Source organism: Bubalus bubalis, chromosome 8 (genome assembly GCF_019923935.1).
Source record: "Bubalus bubalis isolate 160015118507 breed Murrah chromosome 8, NDDB_SH_1, whole genome shotgun sequence".
Taxonomy (NCBI): domain Eukaryota; kingdom Metazoa; phylum Chordata; class Mammalia; order Artiodactyla; family Bovidae; genus Bubalus; species Bubalus bubalis.
The window spans coordinates 50,240,664-50,267,140 of record NC_059164.1 but is presented as its reverse complement, the minus strand read 5'-3'; the positions used below and the strand labels follow the sequence as shown (position 1 = coordinate 50,267,140).

Genomic DNA, 26,477 nt, shown 5'->3' with positions numbered 1-26,477 from the left:
ATACTTTTTTTGTTAAGTATGAAAAATTTGTTTTCAATGAGCACTTCATTCCAAGAGCTCCACTGAAATGTTTATTCTAGTTTAAACCAACTAATACTTTGTAACAAAAGTCTTCTCTGAATAGCTACTGAAATACAAACATGGAGGACCAGTTTAAATGGCTCTAAATTGAATACAAATATCTTTTGCATGGATAAACTACTAACAGCAATAAAAACTACAGCAAAGTTATTTATTTCACTAATTCAATATTTTATTTGGTGTCAAGGCATATAACTTTTAGTTATGTCATTAGTAATTTGAGAAGAAAGTCTAGAAAATATCAGTTGTGCCACTAGAAGAGGGAGTTAACTTATTTATTGAAGCATTTACAGTTATTCTTTTTTATATCTACTTAGGTACAAAACTTTTGTAAGAAAGATAACACTTTTATTGCATTATATAAGTTCATATTTACAGGAGTCATAACACAAACCCATAAGCATAAATATACATGATGCAACCATTAAAAGTTTTGAAACTGAAAACTAGAGTTTAACAGGCAAAATACTTAATATGGCTTTTAAGAAAAGTAACTGTTTAGAAATGATTTGTTATTGCCCCATTCTAGTCGTTTCTCATCAAGTGAAGATAAAATTATGATCTCTTTAAAATGATACATGTTATCTAAGCCAATGCAGTATGCAATGATGCATAGCTTTCTTAAATGTACATATGTACATATGTACAGTACACGGTTGTTTTAATACCCCTGAACATCTTGAGTAAAACTATTATGACTTTTCTATTATAAAACTACTTGAAAAGTGAGTATAACTTCTTGGTATTGCAGTTCAATTTGACAGAATTGAAAAAAAAAAAAAAGTTGGTTATAAATACATTCTTTACAAAAAATTGAATAGTGGTCCCGCACTCATAGTTTATATTGCAGTGAAAACATTTGATTCATTTAAAGGTATTTACATCTTGTTGTCCTTGGTTTCTGTGTGAAATATACAGAAGAATGAGAATACTGTAGGCAGGCCTATTTGCTAGATTTTTCTACTTGTTCATTTTTGCGTAGGTTCCAAATCTCTTGAGTTGTTGTTTATTTCTATTTGCCTTGTATTACTGCTGCTGCTGCTTCTTTTGGTGTTCTGGGAACACTGGGTGACTTTACTTCTAGGAACAGGAAGAAAAGATTTAACTCTTGAAACACCCAACTCAGTCTTTGATTTACTGTTGCTGCATTCGGTCGTTTGATGGCTGCTGAGAGGACTGACCTCCTGTAAGAAAGGAAAACAGAACAGCTTAATTAGACATTGTTCCCAACTTCTGTGATCGGTACTAATTTTCTCCTCTCTGTCCCTGTACAAGTATGTATGAGTTTCTCCCTTAACATAGGTTCTCGTGGGGGGGAAAAAAAGGGGAGGAGAGAAGTTGAATGCTTAATGTCCTGTAGACTCGCGGTCTGATCTCCACTAGGTCCTTTGTGGTGCCAGAGACAGGAGTCAGTGAAACTAGTGCCTGAGTCCGGAGTCTCCTCGTCAACAGAAGTTGTATGAAGTCTTAGGCCTGAGGAAATCAAACTGGACTGTTCCAACCAACTATTTGTAAGCAGTTCTACAATGCAACACCTTTACCTTGAGTGTGTCACTGAATTTTTCTGCCTTTAACTGGACTATTACTCACATATTCTGAATGTTTATCAGACAAGCACTGTTCCTGGTGCTTGGCTCACAGTAGAGAATGTAAAAGGGCACCATCCTTGTGCTAATGGAGCTTCTGCAGTAGTGAATTGTTTCCTGGTGATGCATCTGTAACTAGGGAGCTCAAGATCTTTAATTCTTGGAAACTGCATGCTAGCATTCTTCGAGTACTTCTGAACCCTTCTGATCACCTGGTCCAGGCCTCTTTTTGCCCATAAGGAAACAGAGTTGGATAGGTAAGAGCGACCCATGATGCTGCAATAAGACCTTTTACTCACAGCGTTTTCCCTGATCATGAGCTCACTTGGGTAGGTCCCCCTTCATGTTTACCAATCAGCAGAACTCAAGTGAGTGGTGAAGTAAGAAAGGAGGAAGGGTGAACATGGACATGGGGAGGTGTAGAGGATGGTCTGAAATAGTCAGTTATATGTAAACATAAGTTACGTGAAGTTCAAGGACATAATTTGGAAAGAAATGGGTAGAAAATGCGAATGATGCATCAAAGGTATGTGCTAGAGAACAGGTCTAAGCCCTGATTGCACATGAGAGTCACCAAGCTTTTAAAAACTCCAACGTCCAGGTTGTACCTTAGACCAATTATATCAGAACCTCTAGGGCATGTGGTCCGGGTACAAGGGATTAAAAAACAAATCCTCAAATAGTTTTCATGATGCAACCAAAATGGGAATTTCTGCTTTAGGGGACTGAATTTTCATCTCCATAAGAAGAAAACATTTATTATTATATATTCTATGGATGACTTAAATATGTATTTATGTAAATATGGGCTTTTCTATTTAAGAAGGCTGGCTGACATGCTGCCTGATTAACAGGCCCCTCTCTGACCACATAGGAGAAAGTGATTTCAGCTAACACAGAGAGCTTTTCCTCCTAAAGGGAATTACTTCCTGATAACAGCAGAAACTGGGCATCTAACCAAGAAATGCTCACTGCCTTTATCAGGATAGAAAAGGCCTGAGCCTGTGAAGGGTTCAGGAATCTGGCAAATGCCAAATGAGTACTACGTCGCCCTCTGGTGGCAGTTTCTAAGAAAACAACTGATCATCGGGGAATAGTCCTTAGAATGCTCAGTGGGCAAAGAAATAGAAGGCAAGCCCAAGGAATGTGTTCTGAACCATAGTTCAGGGACAGCCCCTGAACAAAAATGTATTCCATCCAAAACCAGAGTTATCAGCAGGGACCCCAGGTGTCACCGCACTCGCTGTTTAATCCTGCTCTTTGCACTCCCTCTCCCCACAGGTCTGTGTCAGCTGCCATGTGAGGGGACGTGAACCACAGTGGACATAGCTTGGTGAGCAAACTACACATTATTAAACACGTCTTACAAAATGGACTGCCTCACAAAAGCACTACTGGGTAAGAAGTATTTTTATTGTTTCTGTTCACTCAGTAGTACCATACTGGGCCATCTCATCTTTTGGCATTTATTAACCAATCATAAAAGTTATTTCAAGACGGTAAGGAACTCTATGGGAATCCTGGCTCATTCTGATTTGCTTGCAAAGGACATTCTGTCTCTGAAACATGCATGGTATGGGAAGTTCAAGTAAATCAGAGGTAAATCTTTATGTATGTGTAGATTTTTCTGTTATCACTCAGCATTAACTCCAGTTTTTTAAAATGGTACTCAAAAGAAATTCAATGTTCCATTTTAAAATACAGTAAAGAAGAGAGATGTTACATTAGTTCTAGGTTTGGCATAAACTAGTGAAAACAAATAGAAGAGAGAGTAAAAATTTTGGAATCTAATTTTTTGGCATCAAATATAAGGGGGGGAAGTAATGGTTTTTCTATGTGATTCCTTCAAGCTATTAGCCAAACAGTACTTTTTTCTAACCTTGATTACCTAGTGAACACTTACACGTTTATCCTGATTATATCCCTGCTATAGTGTAAAAGTAACTTTGAAAGATTTGTAAAGTCAGTTTCACAACAATCCTTCTTTGTCCCATTTTGGAGGGAAAAGGGACACTTACCTTTTGTGACACTGGCATTCTTGGATTATTAACAGTTGCTGAAAACACAGGGTTGTTTCCTGAACTATCAAACCTCCTTAAATCATCCCTGGAATCAGCAATCTGGAAAATACACAATTTATCGTCATGTTTTCACAGGTAAACTGTGACATACTCAAGGTAAGATGTAAAGTCACTGTGGAAAACCCACAGTGAGAAGTGTGGTTCTTGTCTTACTGTCAGAAGCTTAGGTCCTAAAATGCTCAGATAAGGACTTTAAGCTTTCATGTGAAACTAACAGCAAATGCATGAGACATAGTTTCTAAGGAGAAAAAAAAAAGTCTTTTAAAGTCAAAAGAAGACAACCAGATAAGCCCTATTTAAAAAAAAAAAATACTTGGCACAAAATGAAAGGATATAACGTTTGCAAGATTTTTCATTGTAACCTTATTTTTCCAGTGTTAACTACGTCGACTCACTTCCAGTGAGATTAAATAAGCTAGTGAGTTCTTTATTCCTAGTAGACTGTCCAAATACAACAGGTGAGTTTTGGGGTAGAACCTGCCTAAGTTCTAACTACCTTCTTTTGCTCCCTTTCAAGCAAAAGGCACTTATCAAGGAAGCGTGGTAAAAAACTGCTGCAGATATCAGAGTGCAAAAACAGGTTGAACTTGATGCTGTTAATGCTTCAAGATTTTGGGTCACTGATTTCCATCTTTGGATCTCAAATTTCACAGTTTAAGCAAATTACACAGGCTACTTATTTTTTCTTATTTTGTAAGTACAGTTGTTCCCCGCTGCGGAATGCAAGTCTGCTGCCATGCTCTTACTGATTGGTGACGGCCAAAGTTAGGAATATGGAAAGGAAAAGGTGGTATTGGTTTAATTTGTGGTAACACACCACATGCAACTTTCACTTTGGGTTTTTCAGAGAAGCTGTGCTAAATAGAGCTCCCTTGTTGTATAAGTGTTTTTTTTTTTTGGAAGGAAGGACTTTTCTAAGCAAGGTAATGGAAGTTTTGATTTGGAGCTTTAGTCATACTATTTGATAAGGGATTTCTCTCAGGGAAAGAGCTATGATGTGGCTCCAAGAAGTCTGTCTGCTGCTGGGGGAGCCACTCAGGGCCGTCCCCGCTGTGTCCTGCTTACCTTGCTTATATCAGATTCAGATTTGCTAGAGCACATGCTCTGAAGTTCCTTGACAAGATCTGCTTCATCATCCGAACCCAGAGAGAGTCTTTGATCCAGATTCAATGTCAATGACAGATCATTCTCTAAAGACCTACCACAGAGTTCAGAAAAGAGTTTTTCAAACACAGAGCAACCATCCAACTTCCAATATGGAAACCTAGACCCCCACCTTTCTGGGGGGTTTGTGGAGCAAAAAAGTTTTTAACATCCTTTAAAGGCATCCATAAATGTCACTTTATACAACAACCCATTCCCATCTGATTTTGGTAACTCCCCATCAGAATTCTCAATAGGATAAAATGTTATTACACAAAGAAATCCACTTTGACTTACAATATTCCAGTCTCCTTACTCTTCCCTTTCCTTCGCTGTCCCCAAGGATGACACTAAACACGCTGGTGTGGGGGGCAGTGTGACAATGGAGTAAATGTCAATTTATCACTTTTTATTGGCAACGTGACCATGGGTCGGGTTTCTTTTTTGTACTCAATACCTCAGTTCCTGGGTTCCCTTCTATCAAATGCCTTATGCTACATCATAGGGTTATTACAAATGCTGTATAGGCTGTTGAATACAACAGATCTAACAGTGGGCCTGGCACAAACAAGCATGTGGCAGATTCATTGACCCCCTACCCCTCTTGTAATTCTGTGAACCAGGGTCCTAAATGTCACCTGCCAAGTTACAGGGTACACAACATATTGGCTATAGAAGGACCTATTTACAAACTAGCTAAGCATTTTTATTCCGTGATAAATCTTTATTTCAGTTTACAAATTTGGAAGCATAATCGACAATTCCCTAGCAGCAGCATGAGGAAAAAAAAGTAAGTCATGTTATGTTTCTGTAACTCTATCATTAAAATCATCAGTCCTCTAAAGCCTGTTTAAAAGTTCACAAATACAGGATTTTACCATATCTTTGTGAACTGTATTAATATCAAACTTGATACAAAATCAAGTCAATGATATTTCTAATCTTTCACCAAACTAAAAGCAAAATAGGCTTTGTATTTTTTTTAGATTTCATTCATTCGATTTCAGCTTAATACTAGCATTTGAATTACCTCTACTGCTTTTTAAAAAATTATATTCACAGCATAACAGTTGCACAGACTAATGCTTCCCAGGGGGCGCTAGTGGTAAAGAACCCACCTGCCAATGCAGGAGACATAAGAGATGAGGGTTGGATTGCTGGGTCTGGAAGATCCCCTGAGGGCAGGGCAACCCACTCCAGTATTCTTGTCTGGAGAATCCGATGGAGAGAGGAGCCTTGCGGGCTACAGTCCATGGGGTCGCAAAGAGTTGTACACGACTGAGGTGACTTAGCATACACACGATAAGAATGTGTACTGTTTGTTATGAGTTAAATCTGCAGGGGAAACTTACTTTTGGTTTGACAGCGAAGCATTCCTGTTACAATTCAGCTGTAATATAGTGTTACTTTTGATACCTGTTTAAAGAAAAAAAAGCAGTCATTTCCATAGACTGTCCCTGAGCATCTTGAACTCTGTATTTAAAAGAAATAGTCTCTAGACTCTGATGTATTTTCATATTGTTTTTGGATTAAATCCATCTCTTGAGGCCCTGTGGAAGCCTAGAGAATGAGCAAAGACCTCATGTATATTTATGACTAAAATCAATACAACACACACCACCTGAGGCTCAATTCAGGACTCCTCAACTCCGCTTTCATCAATGGATCCTATTCTAATCAGGCAAGTCCCCACAACCTTAGGCCTTTGTTCTCCAAGTGCCTAAAAGAGGGTTAATACCTGCCTTTTGAAGATGGTAATCCCTTTGTTTGCCTTCCAAGGGATCCTGACTGTGTAGACCCAACACAGTTTTTGAAGTGTGGGCCCCATGATGTATTACAGTGCAGGTGGCTTTAGCGGTACAGAAACGGCTTTTGATTGCTTTGCATTTTACAGAAAACTAAGTAGGAAAAGTAAACAAAAAGTCACAGCATTAAAACAAATGCTGCATATCATACCAATGTTTTTCTAACTGCAAATTTCAACCCATTTAAAAAAAACAGAGAATAGGAAACACCGGATTGCACAGGTTGTATGTAGTAAATATATAAGTTGGTATCCATTTACAGAGACATGCAAATGCATAGGTCTGTGTGTACTGGTCCAGCTTTAAAATACATTTCTCACTGTGGCTTATGGTCAAAAGTTTGAGAAACACTAAACCATTTTAGATTCAAAATGTCTATTTCTATAATACTCTACATTTTATAAATGCATTAATACAGCTGCTTCTGAGTAGATTCTAAAATTGTATGAATGGTGCTAGCATAGATTAAAGAATGATTTTTAATCATTTGAGAAGTCTGTCGACTTTGGTATATCCCAATTAAAAGCAGATCATCAGGTCTGTACGTTTCCTCATCCACACTTTTGTCCTTACTGTCAGAAGGCATTAATGAGTAGCTTTCCCCTAATTAGCACGGAAGTGCCTAAGCTTGGACTCTGCCCTCCAGAAGCAGTGACCATCATCTCAGGTTTAGGTCTCCCTGGTTTAGGTCAGGACAGAAAAGGGCTGTGTCTTTATCAAATTTTATGAGTTTCCCTAGTGGTCTGCATGGAATGCAAGAGAGTTCTATTTTGGTATTTTTTAAAACAATGATGTCCAAAAATATCAACCCAAACACTGTTGTAATAATTTTGTATGAAGTGTAATTATTGGACAAGGTGACTATTATTAAAAAAAAACTAGAGGCATGTCCACCTTTGGTTGTTAACCAACCAGTGGTTTATTCACCTAAACCCTGGCCAATGCATTTTATAAATCTCTATGTTGATGTCAAATTATGGTTGCATACAATTTTATTCACCTTTCAATTAAGTTTTTGTGTTTGAAGGAACACTTGATATATCCACTAGTTCTGCAACTAATAAATATTATAAATTTAAACTTAATTTATAATTCAGCTTTTAGCCAAATATATATTTCCAAGTTAGATTTATCTCCATAATACTGTTTAAAGTTCATATTCATTTATGGATTTTGTCTGACGAATCTACAGTACTGCAATATATATTGACAATGCTTATTGTTTAGGTACTCACTTAGCTCAGGAAAGCAGTTGGTCCTGAATCCTACAGGAATTCTAATGAACTTGGAAGTGACACAGTGAAGAGCCTGTATAGGTGTCCTTATTTGAGTACCAGGATTATTATGAGTGGCACAGACTGAAGAAAACAGCACTGGACTCATAAGAAACAAAAACATGGATTGCAGAACCCCCTGTTTGTAGGAGCAGTGATTCGGAGCAGGTGATAAAAGGGATCTGAGTCTCAATTGTGCCATCTGTAAATGGAGACGACAGTCCTCATTGTCGACCTCTCTTGGATACTTTCCAAGGATAAACAGGTATAATCCTTGTTACAGAAAGCCAGCTGAGGGAGTCTCTTTGCTCTATTGGGGGGCTACAGTCTAATGATTTTATTCCCTGGAGCAAACACTCTAACTTTAGCAAGTAAGGGCAAGCCTCGGAGATCAAAATGTATCCTATTATAAATAACACTTACCTTTACAATGAGCGTTTACGTATTTTTTTCAGTGACTATCCATTCAATTACTTTAAAACTTATTACTTACGTGACTTTAAGTCACAACTTATGATCACATACTTGGGGTAATCACACAACTCTGGCATGTATTGATATAGTTAAAATCACATTGGTTTTTATTAAAAATCAATACAATCTTCCATGTGAAAAATATGGTAACAAAAGCAACTGTTTAGGATTTTAGACATCATATCCCTTTCACTTAGGGATGCTGTAAAGCTGCCATGTGTGCATGCCTGCTAAGTTTCTTCAGTCATGTCTGACTCTTTGTGACCCCATAGACTGCACCCCGCCAGGCTACTCTGTCCTTGGGATTCTCCAGGCAAGAATACTGGAGTGAGTTGCCATTTAGTGTGGGGTACAAGGGGCTCCTGAAGACGTAAAGTTAAGTTACATGTATCAGAAATCCATAATGCATATGAGGTTGGAACATCTTTTCATTCTTACTCAAATATGATATCTTTTAGGCGAGAATATGAACAAAGCTAGTGGAGGTGATGGAATTCCAGTTGAGCTATTTTAAACACTAAAATATGATGCTGTGAAAGTGCTGCACTCAATATGCCAGCAAATTTGGAAAACTCAGCAGTGGCCACAGAACTGAAAAAGGTCAGTTTTCATTCCAATGCCAAAGAATGCTCAAACTACCGCACAATTGCACTCAACTCTCACACTAGTAATATTCAAAATTCTCCAAGCCAGGCTTCAACAATATGTGAACCATGAACTTCCAGATGTTCAAGCTGGATTTAGAAAAGGCAGAGGAACCAGAGATCAAATTGCCAACATCCACTGGATCATCAACAAAGCAAGAGAGTTCCAGAAAAACATCTATTTCTGTTTTATTGACTATGCCAAAGCCTTTGACTGTGTGGATCACAACAAACTGTGGAAAATTCTTCAAGAGATGAGAAAACCAGACCACCTGACCTGCCTCCTGAGAAACCTATATGAAGGTTAAGAAGGAACATTTAGAACTGGACATGGATAACAGACTGGTTCCAAATCAGGAAAGGAGTACGTCAAGGCTTTATATTGTCACCCTGCTTATTTAACTTATATGCAGGGTACATCATGAGAAATGCCAGACTGGATGAAGCACAAGCTGGAATCAAGATTGCCAGGAGAAATATCAATATCCTCAGATACGCAGATGACACCACCCTTATGACAGAAAGTGAAGAAGAACTAAAAAGGCTCTTGATGAAAATGAAAAAGGAGAGTGAAAAAGTTGGCTTAAAGCTCAACATTCAGAAAACGAAGATCAAGGCATCCGGTCCCATCACTTCATGGCAAATAGATGGGGAAACAGTGACAGACTTTATTTTCTTGGGCCTCAAAATCACTGCAGATGGTGACTGCAGCCATGAAATGAAAAGACACCTGCTCCTTGGAAGAAAAGTTATGACCAACCTAGACAGCATATTAAAAAGCAGAGACATTACTTTGCCAAAAAAGGTCCATCTAGTCAAACCTTTGGTTTTTCCAGTGGTCATGTATGGATGTGAGAGTTGGACTGTAAAGAAAGCTGAGCACTGAAGAACTGATGCTTTTGAACTGTGGTGTTGGAGAAGACTCTTGAGAGTCCCTTGGACTGCAAGGAGATCCAACAAGTCCATCTAAAGGAAATCAGTCCTGAATATTCATTGGAAGGACTGATGCTAAGCTCTGACTTCCATACTTTAGCCACCTGATGCAAAGAACTGAGTCATTTGAAAAGATCCTGATGCTGGGAATGATTGAAAGCGAGAGGGGAAGGGGACAACAGAGGATGAGATGGTTGGATGGCATCACCAACTCAACGGACATGAGTTTGAGTAAGCTCCAGGAGTTGGTGATGGACAGGGAAGCCTGGCGTCTGCAGTCCATGGGGTGGCAAAGAGTCAGACATGACTGAGCAACTGAACTGAACTGAGGGAGGATATTTAAACAACTGATTATCCTAATATCAAAGCCATAAGGAACAGGTCTAATAATTTATTAGAATGAAATTCTGTCAGGGAGTGATTTTTATCTCCTGTTTTCACTGCTCTATTTCTAGTGTTTAGAAGAAAACTTGGTACATGGTATACATCTCATATAGGAAGAAATATGTAAAGCTGACTCACTTATAAACACCTTAAACTGGTATTAAATATGTCTATAATCAAATAACACATACTTCTAAAAGTTTAAGGTTCACTTCTGAATGCACATTTGCCTATTTCTTTCTTTTTATGTGTCAGCTTTTATTACATAAATATAATTGTGTGGATCCCAAGAAAATCAAATCGCTGAAAAGCAGATGATCATTAACATGGTAAAGATAAATTTAATTTCAGAATTCTACTATGAATGGTTGTTTTTTTCAGGTAGGGGACTCTCAACGATTTGTGGAATGTACCTACCACATGCTTTATTCCATGAAAAATACACATTGAAATCCTCAAAATTTTGCTTTGTTGAATGCATAGTGATAAACATAAAGCACACTGGCATTCAGAAACCACCTCATGGGTACACACGTCTCATGCCTGCCCCCCTTACCTTCTTCACTCAAGTCTGGCTTGTTCCAGGTGGGTGAAGAGAACCGGCCAGACTTCTTGCGAGGACTGGTGCTCACCTTTCTCCAGGCACCACTCTCTTTCTTCTTGCTGCAACTGCTGTAACTTGAAACTATGGACAGAGGGAAGCTTCCTCCTTTGAAATCAGCTGTATGCTGGTCCAGCTCTGAAACAACATAAACCACATTTTGCCAGAAGGACAGAAGCAAGAGCGCAGTTACACAGAGTCAAGCAAAATCCAACATTTCTAACACTTAAAGAAATAGCCTCTTCAAAATCAGGGGCCTATCATACCCAAGCAGGGGTTTGTCAACCAGCAAACATTACTTTGAAGTATGGTATTTAAACATGAGCCAGGAATTAAGAGAGAGCAAGTGAGTTAGTTTTTAAGGCAGTGCTGTGCAACATCCATTACATGGAGATAATCTCACTGGTTACAAAGAGAGAAAATAGAGTTCCCTAAAAGCCAGTTCAAGCAAGCATTACATAATAGCGAATTTCCTCTCCTCCCAGCATAAACCCACATACCTGCTCTCTGGAGGGGACAGCCATGCAGAACAGCTTTATTAAGCAAAATGCTGAGAGCAGCTCTAACCACAGCCTGCTGCCCTTGGCTGGGGCTTTTAGTTGTTTGCCCAAGGCCGGGTTGTCTTTTCACAGAGGCTCTTGACAATATTGCTTCTTGAACTCTGGGTGCAATGACAGCATTCCATAGCTTAGACATCCACCTTCCAAGACAGGGTTCACAGTTAGGACCCAGGCTCCCAGGAATCACACACAACTCTACCCGGGACAGAGCTGAAGACCCTGAACAAAGCCTAAGTGTTTCTATGGATAGGCTACCTTTCCCAGGTTGTTTCAGAATAAGTGAAATTATCTAACACCAAAAGAGTTTGAATGTGCTTTACAAATAACAATGTATTTCTAATGAAACTGTTTACCTGTTCCTGTTTTTCTTTGTAAGATCCTGGAGCACTAGAGTGCTGAATAAATGAATGCACAAATAAATACATGGAAAGGGAAAAATACATGGAAAACTTTACAGACTAAAGAAATCTGGAGGAAAAAAGACTTCCTGAAAGTCTGTGTCTAAATAGCTTAAACTTATTTGCCATTTTCCTTACTAAGATACATATGTTTTTAGTATTTCTGAAATTGGGATACATTTTATGATCACTGGCAAATTAAATCTTCCTGCTCCGTAGGGGCTTGGTGTCTACACATGGCAGGTGAGCCCTGAAGAGAGGAGATGGGGTCAACCAGCCACTGCCTCAGGTGGACTGCATTAATAGCTGTAGCTGCTGCAAGGCTTTAATTGAAATTTAGAGCACTCAGTGCCGATCAAAATTCCTTCAAAAAAGATTATACTTTGTTGTAGTATTAAAAAACAGTTAAAAAACAGCATTAAAAGCTGTAGACAAAACTATATCACCTAGAATAGGAACTGTTAAAACTATTACCTAGTATCAAGTTTCTCTGTTAATGTAAAGTGACATGTAATTCCGGGGGGAAAAAAAAAAAGCAAACAGTTACTCCTAAAGGTGCTGAGGAGGTAAAGATATAAGCTTTGGCTAAAACAAAACAAAACAAAACAAAACAAAAAAAAAAAAACAAAAAGTAAGAAAATTTTAGAAAGGCAGTTCCTTAATATGGCTGTTAGGAGTTAAGTTTCCACGGCATTTCTGTATTCTCATGTCAGCTGTTTTCCTGGATTGTCTTTTCAAGGATGTTAGCAGTGTACACAGACTTGGGAAGTAGAGATAATGTCTCCTTCTGGAGCAGAGGGCAGATTGTTTCCTGACTAGGATGATGAAAGTTATGGTTCCTTCCAGGGCAAAGGGTGGGCAGATTTACCAGCATCCCCCATTAGAAGATGGGGTGATTCCACATTTTGCTGCTAAAGCCAGCATCCACCTGGGCTGCTACGCATCACCCTGTGGGACCTGAGGAGCTGGGGAAACCGCTGCAGACAGTTCAGATAGCTGGGCTGCGGCTGGGCTCTGAGTGATGAGGAGCGGGCCTCTGACCCAGCATCCTGCACCCAGCAGGCTAACCTGTCAGCTTGCAAATAGGGTACAAGTCTCAGAGCCTCTAGTTTTTGACAATGACTGTGCTGCAGACAGGAAAAGCCAAATATGGCTCCTAAGAATCTTGAGATTCTGGATGTCAGGGGCAAAAAAGGCTCAGATGTAATCATGATACTGAGAGAATCGGGTAATTATATGAATAAATATACTGCTTTTTAACAAGAAATTACTATATATTTTTTAATACAGTATTCCTCCCTCAATTAACTGTTATTAAATTGATAGTCTGTGTTACAATAGAGAAGACATTTTACTTGCATCCCTTGCTTTCCAAAATAGATTTCTGCTCAGGATGCCAGAAAGTACAGAATCAAATCTAACAGCGAATCACAGAACCCTTACTAAGGAAGTCGGACGATGACAAATTCCTTCCTCCTTTCAACTTCCTTCTGATATTCTATGTCATTAACCTTACTATATGTATGTCTATTTTTATAAGCTGCTACAAAGAAAATATAGTAAGTTTATCAGTCTACTCTGTCCATGGAATTCTCCAGGCAAGAATACTTGAGTGTGTAGTCATTCCCTTCTCCAGGGGATCTTCCTCACCCAGGGATTGAACCCAGGCCTCATGCATTGCAAGCAGATTCTTTACCATCTGAGCTACTACTCATGTAAGTGTATAAGTATCATTAATAAAAGAGCAAGCTTTTCAATTCATCAGTAGAATGTGGTTTTTTTGGCTACAGGGTACTTGACTGAATTTCTTATGTGGGCCTTCCTCAGGAGACACTGCACAGCAAGCCACATATGGATCTGATGAGAGTTTTGAAAACAGAGGAAACCTATGATCTATCTAGTCTTAGCAAAAATTGTTTCCTTAGGAACTGCCCAACACACAAGTCGTGGTCGTCCTCTGACAAGAGGGCAGGGCTCCACTTCCCATGTTGATGACAGGAGTGGCATAGCTTTCTCACTCTCAAACATTCCCAACTGGCCAGGGCTCTACTTTAAATACTTTAAAGGCAAAGAAGGACCAATGACACTCACTTCACTGTTGCTTGGGCGTGCCCTGGGATTACCGGACAAGACAGGAAATACTTTGGCCCGAGGAGTGCTTCCGGTGTGCCCAGGCGGGCCAGGCACGAGTTGAGCTGGCGCCACACGGCCAGGGCCCAGTCGACCGTCTTGCACACAGGGTCGCAGGGAGAGGGCACCTGACCTCTGAACTGGAGACGGAGAGGAGGAAGACAGGGGCTTGGGTTAGCACAGTGCTCATTGTCCTGTTGTTTCTAACCATTCGAAATTAAAGCTATAAAAATTTAAAACTATAAAACAAAACTGTAGCCAAATCTAGTCTTACCTTCACTTGGGGTGGGTGAAAAAGGGATTAGGTAATAACATGCCCTGTTATGTGTGTTAGCGTGAGATACAGATCTGCAGTCTGTCACATCAAACGAAAGGATGCAGACGTGACAGTGCAGCGAGACACCCTGCGTGAGGTGTCTTACTTGGATGAATTCTTAAACATCAATGCTGGAAGAAATCACTTTTCACATGTGTATAGAATATCTCACAAGGACTTGCAAATAGTAGGTGTTCAAAAAAGGATATTGAATAAATGACATAAAAATGACATTACTGCTGCTGTTGATGCTAAGTCGCTTCAGTCGTGTCCGACTCTGTGAGACCCCAGAGACGGCAGCCCACCAGGCTCCCCCGTCCCTGGGATTCTCCAGGCAAGAACACTGGAGTGGGTTGCCATTTCCTTCTCCAATGCGTGAAAGTGAAGTCGCTCAGTCATGTCCGACTCTTAGCGACCCCATGGACTGCAGCCTACCAGGCTCCTCCGTCCATGGGATTTTCCAGGCAAGAGTACTGGAGTGGGGTGCCATTGCCTTCTCCTAAAAATGGCATTAAATACTTTAATATGGATAAGTGATAAGATTGGAATCTATGGCATGTTCACTTTGTCTTATTTTTAATTTTCCTAGAAGGAAAGTCTCAGCTAAAATGCTACCTTAAAATGTACACAACTATGCTAGCATGAAGATATGTTTTCTAATTTTAAAATGTGAAAATTTTAAGTAATGCTGTGTAACACACATGGTTGAATGGGAGCAACTCTTTTTAGAATTATATCTTACACAAGAGTCCCTTTTTGGTACTACAGAGGATTCGCAAAAGGACAAAGATTTATATACTATGAAGAGAAATCTCTCCAATATTTAGAAGTCAGATATGGCAATTAACTATTTTTATAAGAAACACATTCATGTAAATCTCTACTTTACCAAGGAATTATGATATTAAGACTGAGGATAATATGTGAATGTTTGTATATCCTACATCAAGGAATAGAATTTGGCATTGAAAAAAATGCAAGAGTGGTTCAGTAATTCTAGCAGCTTCATTAAAGTGACATCACTGTGTCACACGAGGATTTGGGATCTGTTATAATACCCCATTTTTTCAAAAGAGGATCATATTTCTCCCACTTTCTCTTATAGTCTTCCAGTGAAAATGAGATCATGGCTACAATTAATAGATGAATATTACTTTCCTTGGCTTTCTCTGGTGGCTCAGACAGTAAAGAATCTGCCCGCAATGCAGGAGGCCCAGGTTCAATCCCTGGGTGGGTAAGATCCCCTGGAGAAGGGAATGGCAACCCACTCCAGTATTCTTGCCTGGAGAATTCCATGGACAGAGGATCCTGGTGGGCTACAGTCCATGGGGTTGCAAAGAGTCAGACACAAATCAGTGACTAACACTTTCTTTCGCTTTCAATTTTCTACTAAAGGTACAATTATTTTTTATTAAATACTAGAAGCTTTGTCTCCTCCAAAAAATACGTTTATTTTTATTCCTGTGAGAAACTGGAAGAAGAAATTTTGATCACATGCCAGTGTGCTTCTAAGCGCCCCCATTATTTGGCTCCATCCTGCAGTTACACGATTTCTGTTGATTTGCAGTTGTCTTCATTCCCACTGTACACCTACCCCAGGAATCCATTTTATTAACCTACTTGAAGTGACTCCTGGTAAATTAAACACCTTGCCCTTCCTCCCCACTTTCTGTTCCTTACAGCACACCCCACTTGCCCATCCTCAAGCACAACGGAGGAAAGTGTAGAGCTTGAAGAGACCTTTCTTTTCAAAATAAGTAAAATCAATCCTTTTCAAACTATGTTTACCAGAGAGCTGGAAGAGGGAGAGGGTTAGGAAAGATTTCAAGGAAGATTAGCATGGCCCCTGCACAAGAAAGACACAGAAATTCGTGAAGCATTCCATGCTTTTCTCTTAGATAAACCAGGCTCTGCTGTGTCAGTGTAGGCTCCTCCTTGATGAAACAATGCAGCCTTCTGGTGAGAATGGGGGAAGCTATGCATATTTGAGGAGCAATGGGTAGAAATTTCTATATCTCCCTTTCGATTTTATTGTAAACCAAAAACTGCTCTAAAAATAATAAAGTCTTTAAGAAAAATACTGGTATCTTTTGCAGTTCTTTAGGTGAGTTTTAGCAGTGAGATTTAAATACTAATAGTGATGAAGTTAATGGAAGCATCAATGATTTGAAAAGCTACAAAACCCATGACTGTCTTTATCTCACCTTTCTTCCTACTGGCTGAGGTCATATAATAGATGTGCTTTGGTCAAAAGCATATATTTATGATCAGGCAACTGACTTTAGTAGAGCTTGGGGCAGACGATTTCTGATTCAATTAGGAACTTCAGGTACTAATTGAAATCACCACTAGTAGGGACTGTTCACTGAATTACCAACAGCATTCCCGCCTCACCCTTCTCCCTCCACCACCCTCCCCAGCCCTCCTCTATGAATGCATGTACATTCACATGCTCTAACACAACAGACACAGCGATTTTGTTCAGGAACTTGGTGGAGCACTCTGGTGTTGGGAAGATAGCTCTAGCCAAGGTCTATGGCAGAAGGGTGGGCATGAAACCAGTTCTGGTTAATGAACCATTAAGGGGAAGTCTTCTGATTCTGGGAGTTTCAGAAAAAGATGCTGTCCTCCCTGATAAGGAGGAGGCAAAAGAAGCCTAAGTTCCCTCTCGCACAGCGCGGCATCCTGCTCCCTACCTGAGAACAAGTCTGTGTGAGGGTGTGGTGCCCGAAGCCCTGCAGAAGCCAGGCAGTCCTGAAGAGAGGCCAAGAGATTCACCCAGACCTGGGACCTGGCATAATGAAGGTGTCAATGGACATCAGCAACACCTACCGCAAGGCATCTGGTTATGTAAGGGAAAAAAGCCTCTTTTTGTGTGTGAAGCAGCTAACAGTGGGGTGTCGTATTACCTACAGCTTAAACTCCTCTGCTGATACAATAAAGATCCTGTCCTCCCAGTGTGGCCCACTGCGCAGGATTAAACAATAAAATCTTGCTAAATCGAGCTCTTTTATTTCAAATCCATCCAGACACTTGGCTACTGGCCTAATTTAAGAATACGACATTAGAGAATAATGTGCTCAATTTGGTAAGCACTAAATTAATTTTGTTATTTTGATAGAATGAAGAATATTTACTATGAAAAATCACTAAAAGTGATTATTCTTCTTAAAAATGTGTCAACAGAGATTTCTAATTTTTTCATATGACTTTTTAAAAGTTACTATAATGCAATGTAACAAATATTAAAACTAGATTGAGTAGATGGATAATGAAGGCTCCAAGGAAACAGTAGCTTTTCCTTAAGAAGAATGATTAATTTTCTAATCTAGTCTCAGCATTTAAACTCAGGGAGACCCCTTGAGAATGGTTAATTAAAACAGTAAAACCTATCTGCTTTTTTTGGAGGGGGGCCCCCCATCATCTTAGTTTCCCAAGGAGGATCAAACCTGCATCCCTTGCACTGGAAGCTCAGAGTCTGAACCACTGAACCATCAGGGATGTCTATTTTTTTTTTTTTAAATACTTGACATAGTTAGGTACTGCTATGAGTTTTACATGCATTATCCTATTTAACCCTTAAAGTGTTAGTCGCTCAGTTGTGTCCAACTCTTTATGACCCCATGGACTGCAGCTTGCCAGGTTCCTCTGTCCAAAGGATTTTTCCAGGCAAGAATACTGGAGTGGGTTGCCAAGCCCTCCTCCAGGGGATCTTCCTGACCCAGGGATTGAACCTGAGTCTCCTGCAAACCTACATCTCCTGCACTGCAGGCAGATTCTTTACTGTCTTAGCCACCAGGGAAGCCCCACTTGACCCTTGCCTATCCCCAATTTTTCTTGCCAGAAGCCACACAGTAAGTGGCAGAGCTCAAGCCCAGGTTGCCTGACAGCAATGCCAGGGAATGTCAAGGACCCTCTCCCAACAGTGGGCTGCGTGTGGTCTGTTACCTTATTCACAACCTTCCTCCTGAGGAACCTCTGCAGCAGCCCCTGCATGGGCTCGCCGTCCCAGCGCAGCTGCACCCAGCGGAAATGCTGCTGCACCAGCAAGTCGGAGCCCTGGAGACAGGCCTTGGCGATTGTTCCCATCAGAAAGCAGTTCTCATGAAAGTAGTAGCATTCAGACATTCCGTTTCCTAAAACAAACCAAAGCAGCAGTCCAACGTCAGGAAACCATAGCAGGGAACAAGTCCAAACAAGTGAAGGAAAGACGGCCATGAAGCGTAACGTGTGCTCCAGGGGACAGAGAGATTAGAAAGCTCTTGAAGCAGCTGGCTTCTTGGGGTGGTCTCTCCACTATCTTTACCTTTTTGGAAGGTACAGGGGCTTTCAGTGCTGTGATTTTCCAGAGGTCCCAAAAAGTCCCCCAGTAACTCAGACAATGAAGATTTTTCCAAGTTCTCTAAGATGATGATGATTTTCTTGTTAGCAGGAGACTGTTTCACTGGGATCAGACATGCTGGGGTCAAAACAGAAATTCAATGATTAAAATGTATCAGTGATTAAATGATCAATGATTAAAACATAAAATGACAGAAATGTGCAAACTTGTAAAAGTTTACGTGTTAGCAAAGATGTGACACGGCGCTCTGACATGGCTGGGAAAGTATAAAGACTCTGGGAAACAGTTTGAAATTACTGAATACAGCTGAGGATACCCCCCCACACAACGATCCAACACTAACTATTTCCATAACAGATCCCAAACGGAATCAACCCAAATGTCCACCAACAACAGAGTTCCTACAATGGATTTGAAAATGAACATGTAGCTACAAGCAGCCACATGGAAGATGGTCACAAACGGTATATTAAGAAACAAATCACATAAGGATACAAACGATATGACACCATCATTTAGAGTTCATGAAACATATACTTTAAAACACGAACATATACTTTAGGAATTCATAGATAGTAAAACTGTTTTTAAAAAGCAAAGAAATGATTACAAAAGTGAGACTAGTGGCTACCTCTAGAAGGAAGGGTTTGTGAACAAGGGTGGGGCACGTGGGCCCATTCTGGAAGCTAGAGATGTTCTCTTTTGTGACCTGGTCAGTGGTTAAATTATCATTTTGTTTTAAATTATTCATTGATCTATAAAAATAGGTAGTATGTATTTTATAGATGGATATTTCAGAATACAAAGGGTCAAAATCCTTCAATGAGAATTGGATCCTTTAATTTCAATTTTTTTAATACATTTAATCCTTTAAATTACACATATGTAAAATGTTCATAAAATTATGGAGACAGGACCTCAGAGACAAGCAGATCCCTCCTTTCATTTCATAGATCTCAGAGATGTTAAGGAGATTTGACCATGGCTTCAGAAACAGTGATAAGGAAGGACCACAATCTGGGTCTTGTGATTCTTATTTTAGGGGTCCTCACACTAAAGACGGGGGGCCTGAACTGCATAAATGGAGGATTATTATTATATGTATTAGACAAATTGGTAGATAAAATGTAACTGAAAGATTGCCTGGGCACCTGCTAAGCACTCAAATGTTAATACGGTAATTGAAATACATCTATAATACTCGCTAGATAGCAATGAATAAAAAATTTATATCACCTTTTAATATTTTAGAAGATTCTAAGATGCCCTAGTCTTAGCTAAATTAACCTTGAGAAAAGGTCAATTTAGAATACTCAGCAGTGATTCTGTCAAGTAGTTCCACTTTCCACAAACACTTACGATAGGACATTATACCCATTCCGCCTCCGTGTTACTATAGACACAAATGCACTGTCAGTTTCAAGAGAACTCCTTGAACACTGTAAATTAATCTCTTCTGAGATGGAAATAACTTTTCTGGATGCTACAAAGCTTTAAAAACTAAAAGACCAGAAACAAAACCGGCTGCCTCTCCATCGAGTTGTCTGTGGGGGTGGGTACACTAGCGCTTGGCATGCGCCACGTCCCCTCAACACGGCTGCTCAGTAAAGAGCGCTCACACATTCTGTGCTTCTCAGGGTCACATGTTATTTCAGAACTACATTTATTATGGAAGTGTGATGGCTTTACCAGCCCAGCTGGTAAAGAATCCGCCTGCAATGCAGGAGACCCCACTTCGATTCCTGGGTCAGGAAGATCCCCTGGAGGAGGGCATGGCAACCCACTGCAACATTCCTGCATAGGGGCATTCTATGAACAGAGAAGCCTGGCAGGCTACAGTCCATGGGATTGCAGAGTCCGACACAACTGAGCCACTAAGTACACATGATAAACCAATAGTTTTTTAAAAAGAATAATGATAAGCTAACAAATCGTTTATAACCAGTGATTAAAAAAAAAAAAAAGGCTGAATGGCTTATGTATCTGCTTTTCTGTAACTAAGGACTGAAGGTCTCCAGTTTTTCCTTGATCTGGATTAAGTGTACAGCCAGTTCTAGCGGCCTTGAAGCTGCTACATCCAGCTAGAATGTGTCTGCAGGAACACATAATTTGTTGTTATTTAGTTGCTCAGTCATGCCCAACTCTTCTGTGACCCTGTGGACTGCAGCCTATCAGGCTCCTCTGTCCATGGGGTTCTCCAGGCAAGAATACTGGAGTGGGGCTGCCATGCCCTCCTCCAGGGATCTTCCCGACACAGGGATCAAACCCACATTTCCTGCACTGGCAGGCAGATTCTTTACCACTGAGCCACCAGGGAAGTGTTTGGCTGGTTCTAGTAGCTTTGAAGCTGCGCATCCAGCTAGAACGTGCCTACAGGAACATGTAATTGCATCTCAACAATGTCTTCCACTGCCCCCTTGCCCTGCGTACTGTGCTAAGCACTACGGCACAGTGCTGGAGGTGACCGATTCTAACTGGGGGAATGTGGCATTTTAAACTGGACCCATTATGAAGAATGGCATCTTGACAGATTGGAAGAAGGCTTTCTAGGTTTAAGAAATGGCACAGGTGGGAGAATGGACTCTAGGCAGAGCTCAGTCCTTGAAGGGACTGGAACCTCAAACTAAGGTTAGAGTAGTTTCAAGAGTGGCATGAAGGCGAGCTCAAAGCTGACTCAGGCCTCCAGAATGGGCTGGGAGCTCGGGGGCAAAGCCACATCAGTGGGGTGGAATCCAGGAGCCCCGTCTGTGGGCAGCAGGGTGGCAGGCAATGTCCTCATTCTGCGCCACACTCTGCAGTCACCTGGATCCATCCCCAGAGGCCGTGATGCAGTCAATCAGTGCTGGGCCTGGGGCACTGGCATTTCATGTGCAGCCTGCATGAAACTGGTTGAAATGAAGTCTCAGAAGCCAGCCACAAATGAAAAGTGGGAGGCCTGGGATGTCATGCTGAAAGGGAGAAACTACCAGCTCTGGGAATCAGTGGAAATCTTTATGGGCGGGAGGAAACACGATTTGGCTCCTCCTCTGAGATCTTGCTCTGGTGGGCAGAATTGATGGGAGAGTAAAGAAACAAGAGAACACATCTACAGGCTCTTACTGCTGACGTGAGGACAGGGGGTAACGGGAGCCTCCTCCAGGGCCAAGGCTCAGAACAAAAGGGTATTCTGAGATGAGTCAGCAAAGCTCAGTGGAAAAGACCCTGATACTGAGGGCAGGAGGAGAAGGGGGTGACAGGATGAGATGGTTGGATGGCAGCACCAACTCAATGGACATGAGTTTGAGTAAACTCTGGGAGACAGTGAAGGACAGGGAAGCCTGGCATCCTGCAGTTATGTGGTTGCAGAGTTGGACACAACAGTGACTGAACAATAACAAAGCTCAGTGGTTGACTGTCTTGAGAGAGGGGCAAAGAGGGAGTATCAATAGAGGCAACTCAAAAGTTCTCACCAGAGGAGCAGCCATGCAGTGAATGAAGGCAGAGAGCACATGAGCGGGAGCACACTTGAGGCGGTGGTGATGGGCTATGTCTCAAGCCTGAGTGTCTGATGAGTGAGGCATCTCTCCTGAGATGTCCAGCAGGGGCTGGATCAGAAGGAGGGAGGCAGCAAGGAAGGATTCAAGCTGGAGATAAATGAGTTTATAGGATTGTAGGAGATCTCCTGGAAAAAGATGCCAACTCATTCTCCCGGGTCCATAAGCAAGGATTGTATTTATAGTGAGTGATTCAATTTATCCCATATTTAATGCACAGCTTGTGCCCTAGACAAAAGGTACATGGGGTGCTGTTCATAACAGTTGGGTTGGATTTCCATCTCAATTTTGTTGATATCGGTCTCCCCTAAGGTACTGACCCCAGGTCAAATAGACTGGGTTGTTTTTTGGTGAAAAGCTTTGTCTTCAACACTCCTGGCTGCATATGTTCAATTTTTCCTACTTCTCCATCTGACCACTTACGTTCAACATCCTAAAACAAGTTCGTCCAAGTGTAAATTTCACTTTAGTTGTGAAATAGCATGTCTAGTTCAAGTTATTTAACATGGATTCATTTCTATAATATTAACCAACCATAGAAGCAAAACCTCATCACACCTTTGCATTTGAAGGATTATTCAGCCTTTGATCAGGGTTTATGGAGACACAAGATGGCCACTCATGCCATGTTATATCTGGAGATTTCTTCTGGCCTGTTGCGGGAAAGTTGACCATTTAAATTCCCTTTGTCCTCTGCTAATTCAAAACCCCATTTCTGAAACGAATCTCTTTTTGTCCTTCTTTCTTCTAACTTGATAGGTGTATCATCTCTGCTCCTCCCCAGAGATCAGTAACCTTAATCAGATATTTCCTTGGCTAGGCTCAGGGCTATCGTTCAGTTTTGCACACCTTTGTATGCAAAGTTCTGGATAGCTAAGTTCTAGAGCAAGACTCATTGGTTTAAAAATAATGCATCACATTTATAGTTAAACCCAAACTACTTCATGTCTAAGGTGAGGCCAAGTCCACACTCTCCTCTTTGGGGATGGATGTGGCCTATCTTTTACACCGTCCATTTAAAACAAGGCTCTGTGGGGATGATGCTCTGAGTCCAGATGAGAAGCAACGGAAAGGTCTGCCAAGAGCCTCTAGCAATGCAGGGTCCAAGGAGGAAATCTCATTTAGGTAGACTTCAATTACATATGATATTATTACAGTAATTCCATCTTTATTTCTTTGGAAGTAGAAAGTTTTCTCAGGAATTCTAAGCATTGTTTCAAAATACCAATTGAGTGTTTAATTTTTTTTTTCTTACTACTACTGTCACGTGTAATTTAAAAAAGTATCTGTCATGCTAACCTAACTCAATACCTTATACTGAGGAGAAATTTGACCCAATTCTAATACACGTTCACACCCTCCTTACCGAATAACTGAGCCATGTGACGTGACAGTTTCTCACAAAAGCCAATACGAGGAGGAAGATGTTATTTTAAAATGAACAAAATATCCACGGCAGGTATAAATGCTATGTCATTCTTTGAACTGATCTTCTGTTCTACATTCCTTTCTTCACTGGCACCATTTCAGAATCCACGTAAGTTTTAGATTCTTAAAACTAATAATTTTTAAAAATCTGCTACTCTTCCTTCTTGTATTTTGTTGCTCATATACTTCTTTTATTCATTCTCTGTCTCTTTTCACTGGCTTTCTTCTACAGAGTCATAGAGAGGAACATATATGGAAATGTATGTGCTATGCCCATTGGAAGAGGAAAGCTCAACATTCTTCAGTCAGTTCAATTCAGTTCAGTCGCTGAGTCATGTCCGACTCTTTGCGACCCCATGAATCGCAGCATGCCAGGCCTCCCTGTCCATCACCAACTCCCGGAGTTCACTCAGACTCACGTCTATCGAGTCGGTGATGCCGTCCAGCCATCTCATCCTCTGTCGTCCCCTTCTCCTCCTGCCCCCAATCTCTCCCAGCATCAGAGTCTTTTCCAATGAGTCAACTCTTCGCATGAGGTGGCCAAAGTACTGGAGTTTCAGCTTTAGCATCATGCCTTCCAAAGAAATCCCAGGGCTGATCTCCTTCAGAATGGACTGGTTGGATCTCCTTGCAGTCCAAGGGACCCTCAAGAGTCTTCTCCAACACCACAGTTCAAAGGCATCAATTCTTCGGCGCTCAGCTTTCTTCACAGTCCAACTCTCACATCCATGCATGACCACAGGAAAAACCATAGCCTTGACTAGACGGACCTTTGTTGGCAAAGTAATGCCTCCAGCTAAATCTACATAAACTTTTTTAGAAAATAAGGTTAAAAACTAGGAATATGTTTAGAACACCTTATGAATCAGCACATTCCTCATATGGCAGTCATATTATTCAATCAATTTACTTTCTTGGTTAAAAATAAGAGAGACTAGGGGATAGATATTTTCTGTCCCATTAGTATTCTATAAGCTTAGGTAGAATAGCCTTGAAGCTCCTTTTCTCTAACCCAGATCTCTGCCTTCTCTACTCTGTCCTCTTCCATCACCCTTTCTTTCACCACAAAAGAAAACTCCCTGCTGGGGGCTTTCTGCACGACACACAGTGACACCACAGTACCCATAGATCCTTCCTTCTGGCTCACTTGCAATTCCCTGGTACTGCCTCAGGCATTTCTGGTGTCCCCATCTACTCACAATGTACCTTCCCCATGATCTCCTCATTGGCCACCTGTCAAGAGCAGTGGGTCCTACTGCCGTGAAAATGATGGTCACAATGGATGGAGTTTCAGAAGCTGAGGACAGACAGCAGCGAGGCAGAGATCTGAAGCCAGACTGCAATGTTCCTGACATGACAGAGACCTCCAGTGTCTATTCTGGTGACACTAGAGTATAATCATAGGAAATTGTCATGAGCAGCTTTACATTTTAGGGTGAGCCCTCTGGAAGCCTGCAGAGGGCTTCTGAAAGGAGAGAGAGAAGAACAAGAAGGGTCAGTGCACAGTCCCTTGAACAAGAGATGACAGGTGGCAGGGGGACTGGAGAGCGGAAGGTGGAGATGAGATATGGGAAGTAGATTCAAGAGGAACGAGGACTGACTAGATGCGGGGAAGAAGGCGAATGAGGAACCTACAATATGCTCCGCTTGCTAACGGGTAACTGCATTCAAGGTCTTAGCAGGTAGAAGTCTTGTGTTTGTGTCTTATTTGTGCTATTAAAAAAAAAAGAGGATATTTGATACTTGTAAATTATTGAGCCAAATACAGAATAAAAATCCTTTAATACGTGGAGATGCTATACTATTTCCTACATAAGAGAGTAGATTTTTTGGACTCAGTCTATCATTTGAAAACCTTTCTGAAATCCAATTCATTCTGTTTTTATGCCCTGTCATCAAGTACTGCCTCAACAACTCCTACACTCCCTTTTTTTTCTTTCTAGCTTCACTGTAAGCAAGTTCTTCTACTTGCTGACAACTAAGTGTGATTAACATTCCATTTTTCTTTGCCTATTTCTTATATCAGGAGATTCAGCCATTCACTCAACAAGTAATTATTGGCAATCAGTGTACAAAGTGAAATAGAAGAAAAAGCTACATTCCTAGCCTTCAAGGAGCTCATACTATGTGTCGGTGAACATAAAAGCCCAAATAAGCCTCACTGCCTTGAACTATAGTTGGGTGGGACTCAGAGGTAAACAAAGCTTACTGCTCTTCATCAGAGGTAGTTGTCATATCTGGAGAGATCAGACAAGCCTTTATTTGGGGTGTCCTCAGAGTACGACTTCCCTGGTGGCTCAGACGGTTAAGCGTCTGCTACAATGTGGGAGACCCGGGTTCGATCCCTGGGTCGGGAAGATCCCCTGGAGAAGGAAATGGCAATCCATTCCATTACTATTGCCTGGAAAAATCCCATGGACTGAGAAGCCTAGTAGGCTACAATCCATGGGGTCGCAAAGAGTCAGACACGACTGAGCGACTTCACTTCACTTTAGAGTATTTAAAACAGGGGCTGCCATGTCTTATTTTAACTAGTCATGTACAACACAGTACTTTACTGGGAGCCTGCCATGCGGTAGTCATGGTATGTGTGTGTGTAGGGGGCGGGGGAAACGAAAGTTTGTGTGTTTATTCTAGATGAAATTTCAGAGTAATTCTAGATGAAGGCTGCAGAATAAACAAAGATCTGGAGAGTAGAAAAGCAAAGGACATGTGAGGAAGAAATACTATATTCTGCTGGAGCTTAGATATCTATTTTTTTAAA

General features: G+C 40.9%; 1 protein-coding gene and 1 pseudogene across 6 annotated transcripts in view; one reads left to right on the top strand and one right to left on the bottom strand.

Annotated features, from left to right (window-relative positions):
- Positions 1-231: 231 nt before the first annotated feature.
- Positions 232-26,477, bottom strand: part of CTTNBP2 (cortactin binding protein 2) — a 474,139-nt gene continuing 447,893 nt past the window's right edge. For 5 of the 6 annotated variants that reach the window (XM_044946625.2, XM_044946624.2, XM_006071487.4 and 2 more), the window contains 9 exons: positions 18,717-18,869; positions 18,359-18,546; positions 14,056-14,234; positions 11,507-11,706; positions 10,962-11,144; positions 6,244-6,307; positions 4,814-4,946; positions 3,686-3,787; positions 232-1,265 (listed from right to left, as the gene is read on the bottom strand). In XM_044946625.2, the coding sequence (XP_044802560.2) occupies positions 1,050-1,265; positions 3,686-3,787; positions 4,814-4,946; positions 6,244-6,307; positions 10,962-11,144; positions 11,507-11,706; positions 14,056-14,234; positions 18,359-18,546; positions 18,717-18,869 (1,418 nt within the window). In that variant the 3' untranslated portion in view covers positions 232-1,049. The remainder of the gene's footprint in view (positions 1,266-3,685; positions 3,788-4,813; positions 4,947-6,243; positions 6,308-10,961; positions 11,145-11,506; positions 11,707-14,055; positions 14,235-18,358; positions 18,547-18,716; positions 18,870-26,477) is intronic. The other variant, XR_003110932.3, reaches the window with a different exon arrangement.
- LOC112586677 lies at positions 16,222-16,301 on the top strand (annotated as a pseudogene).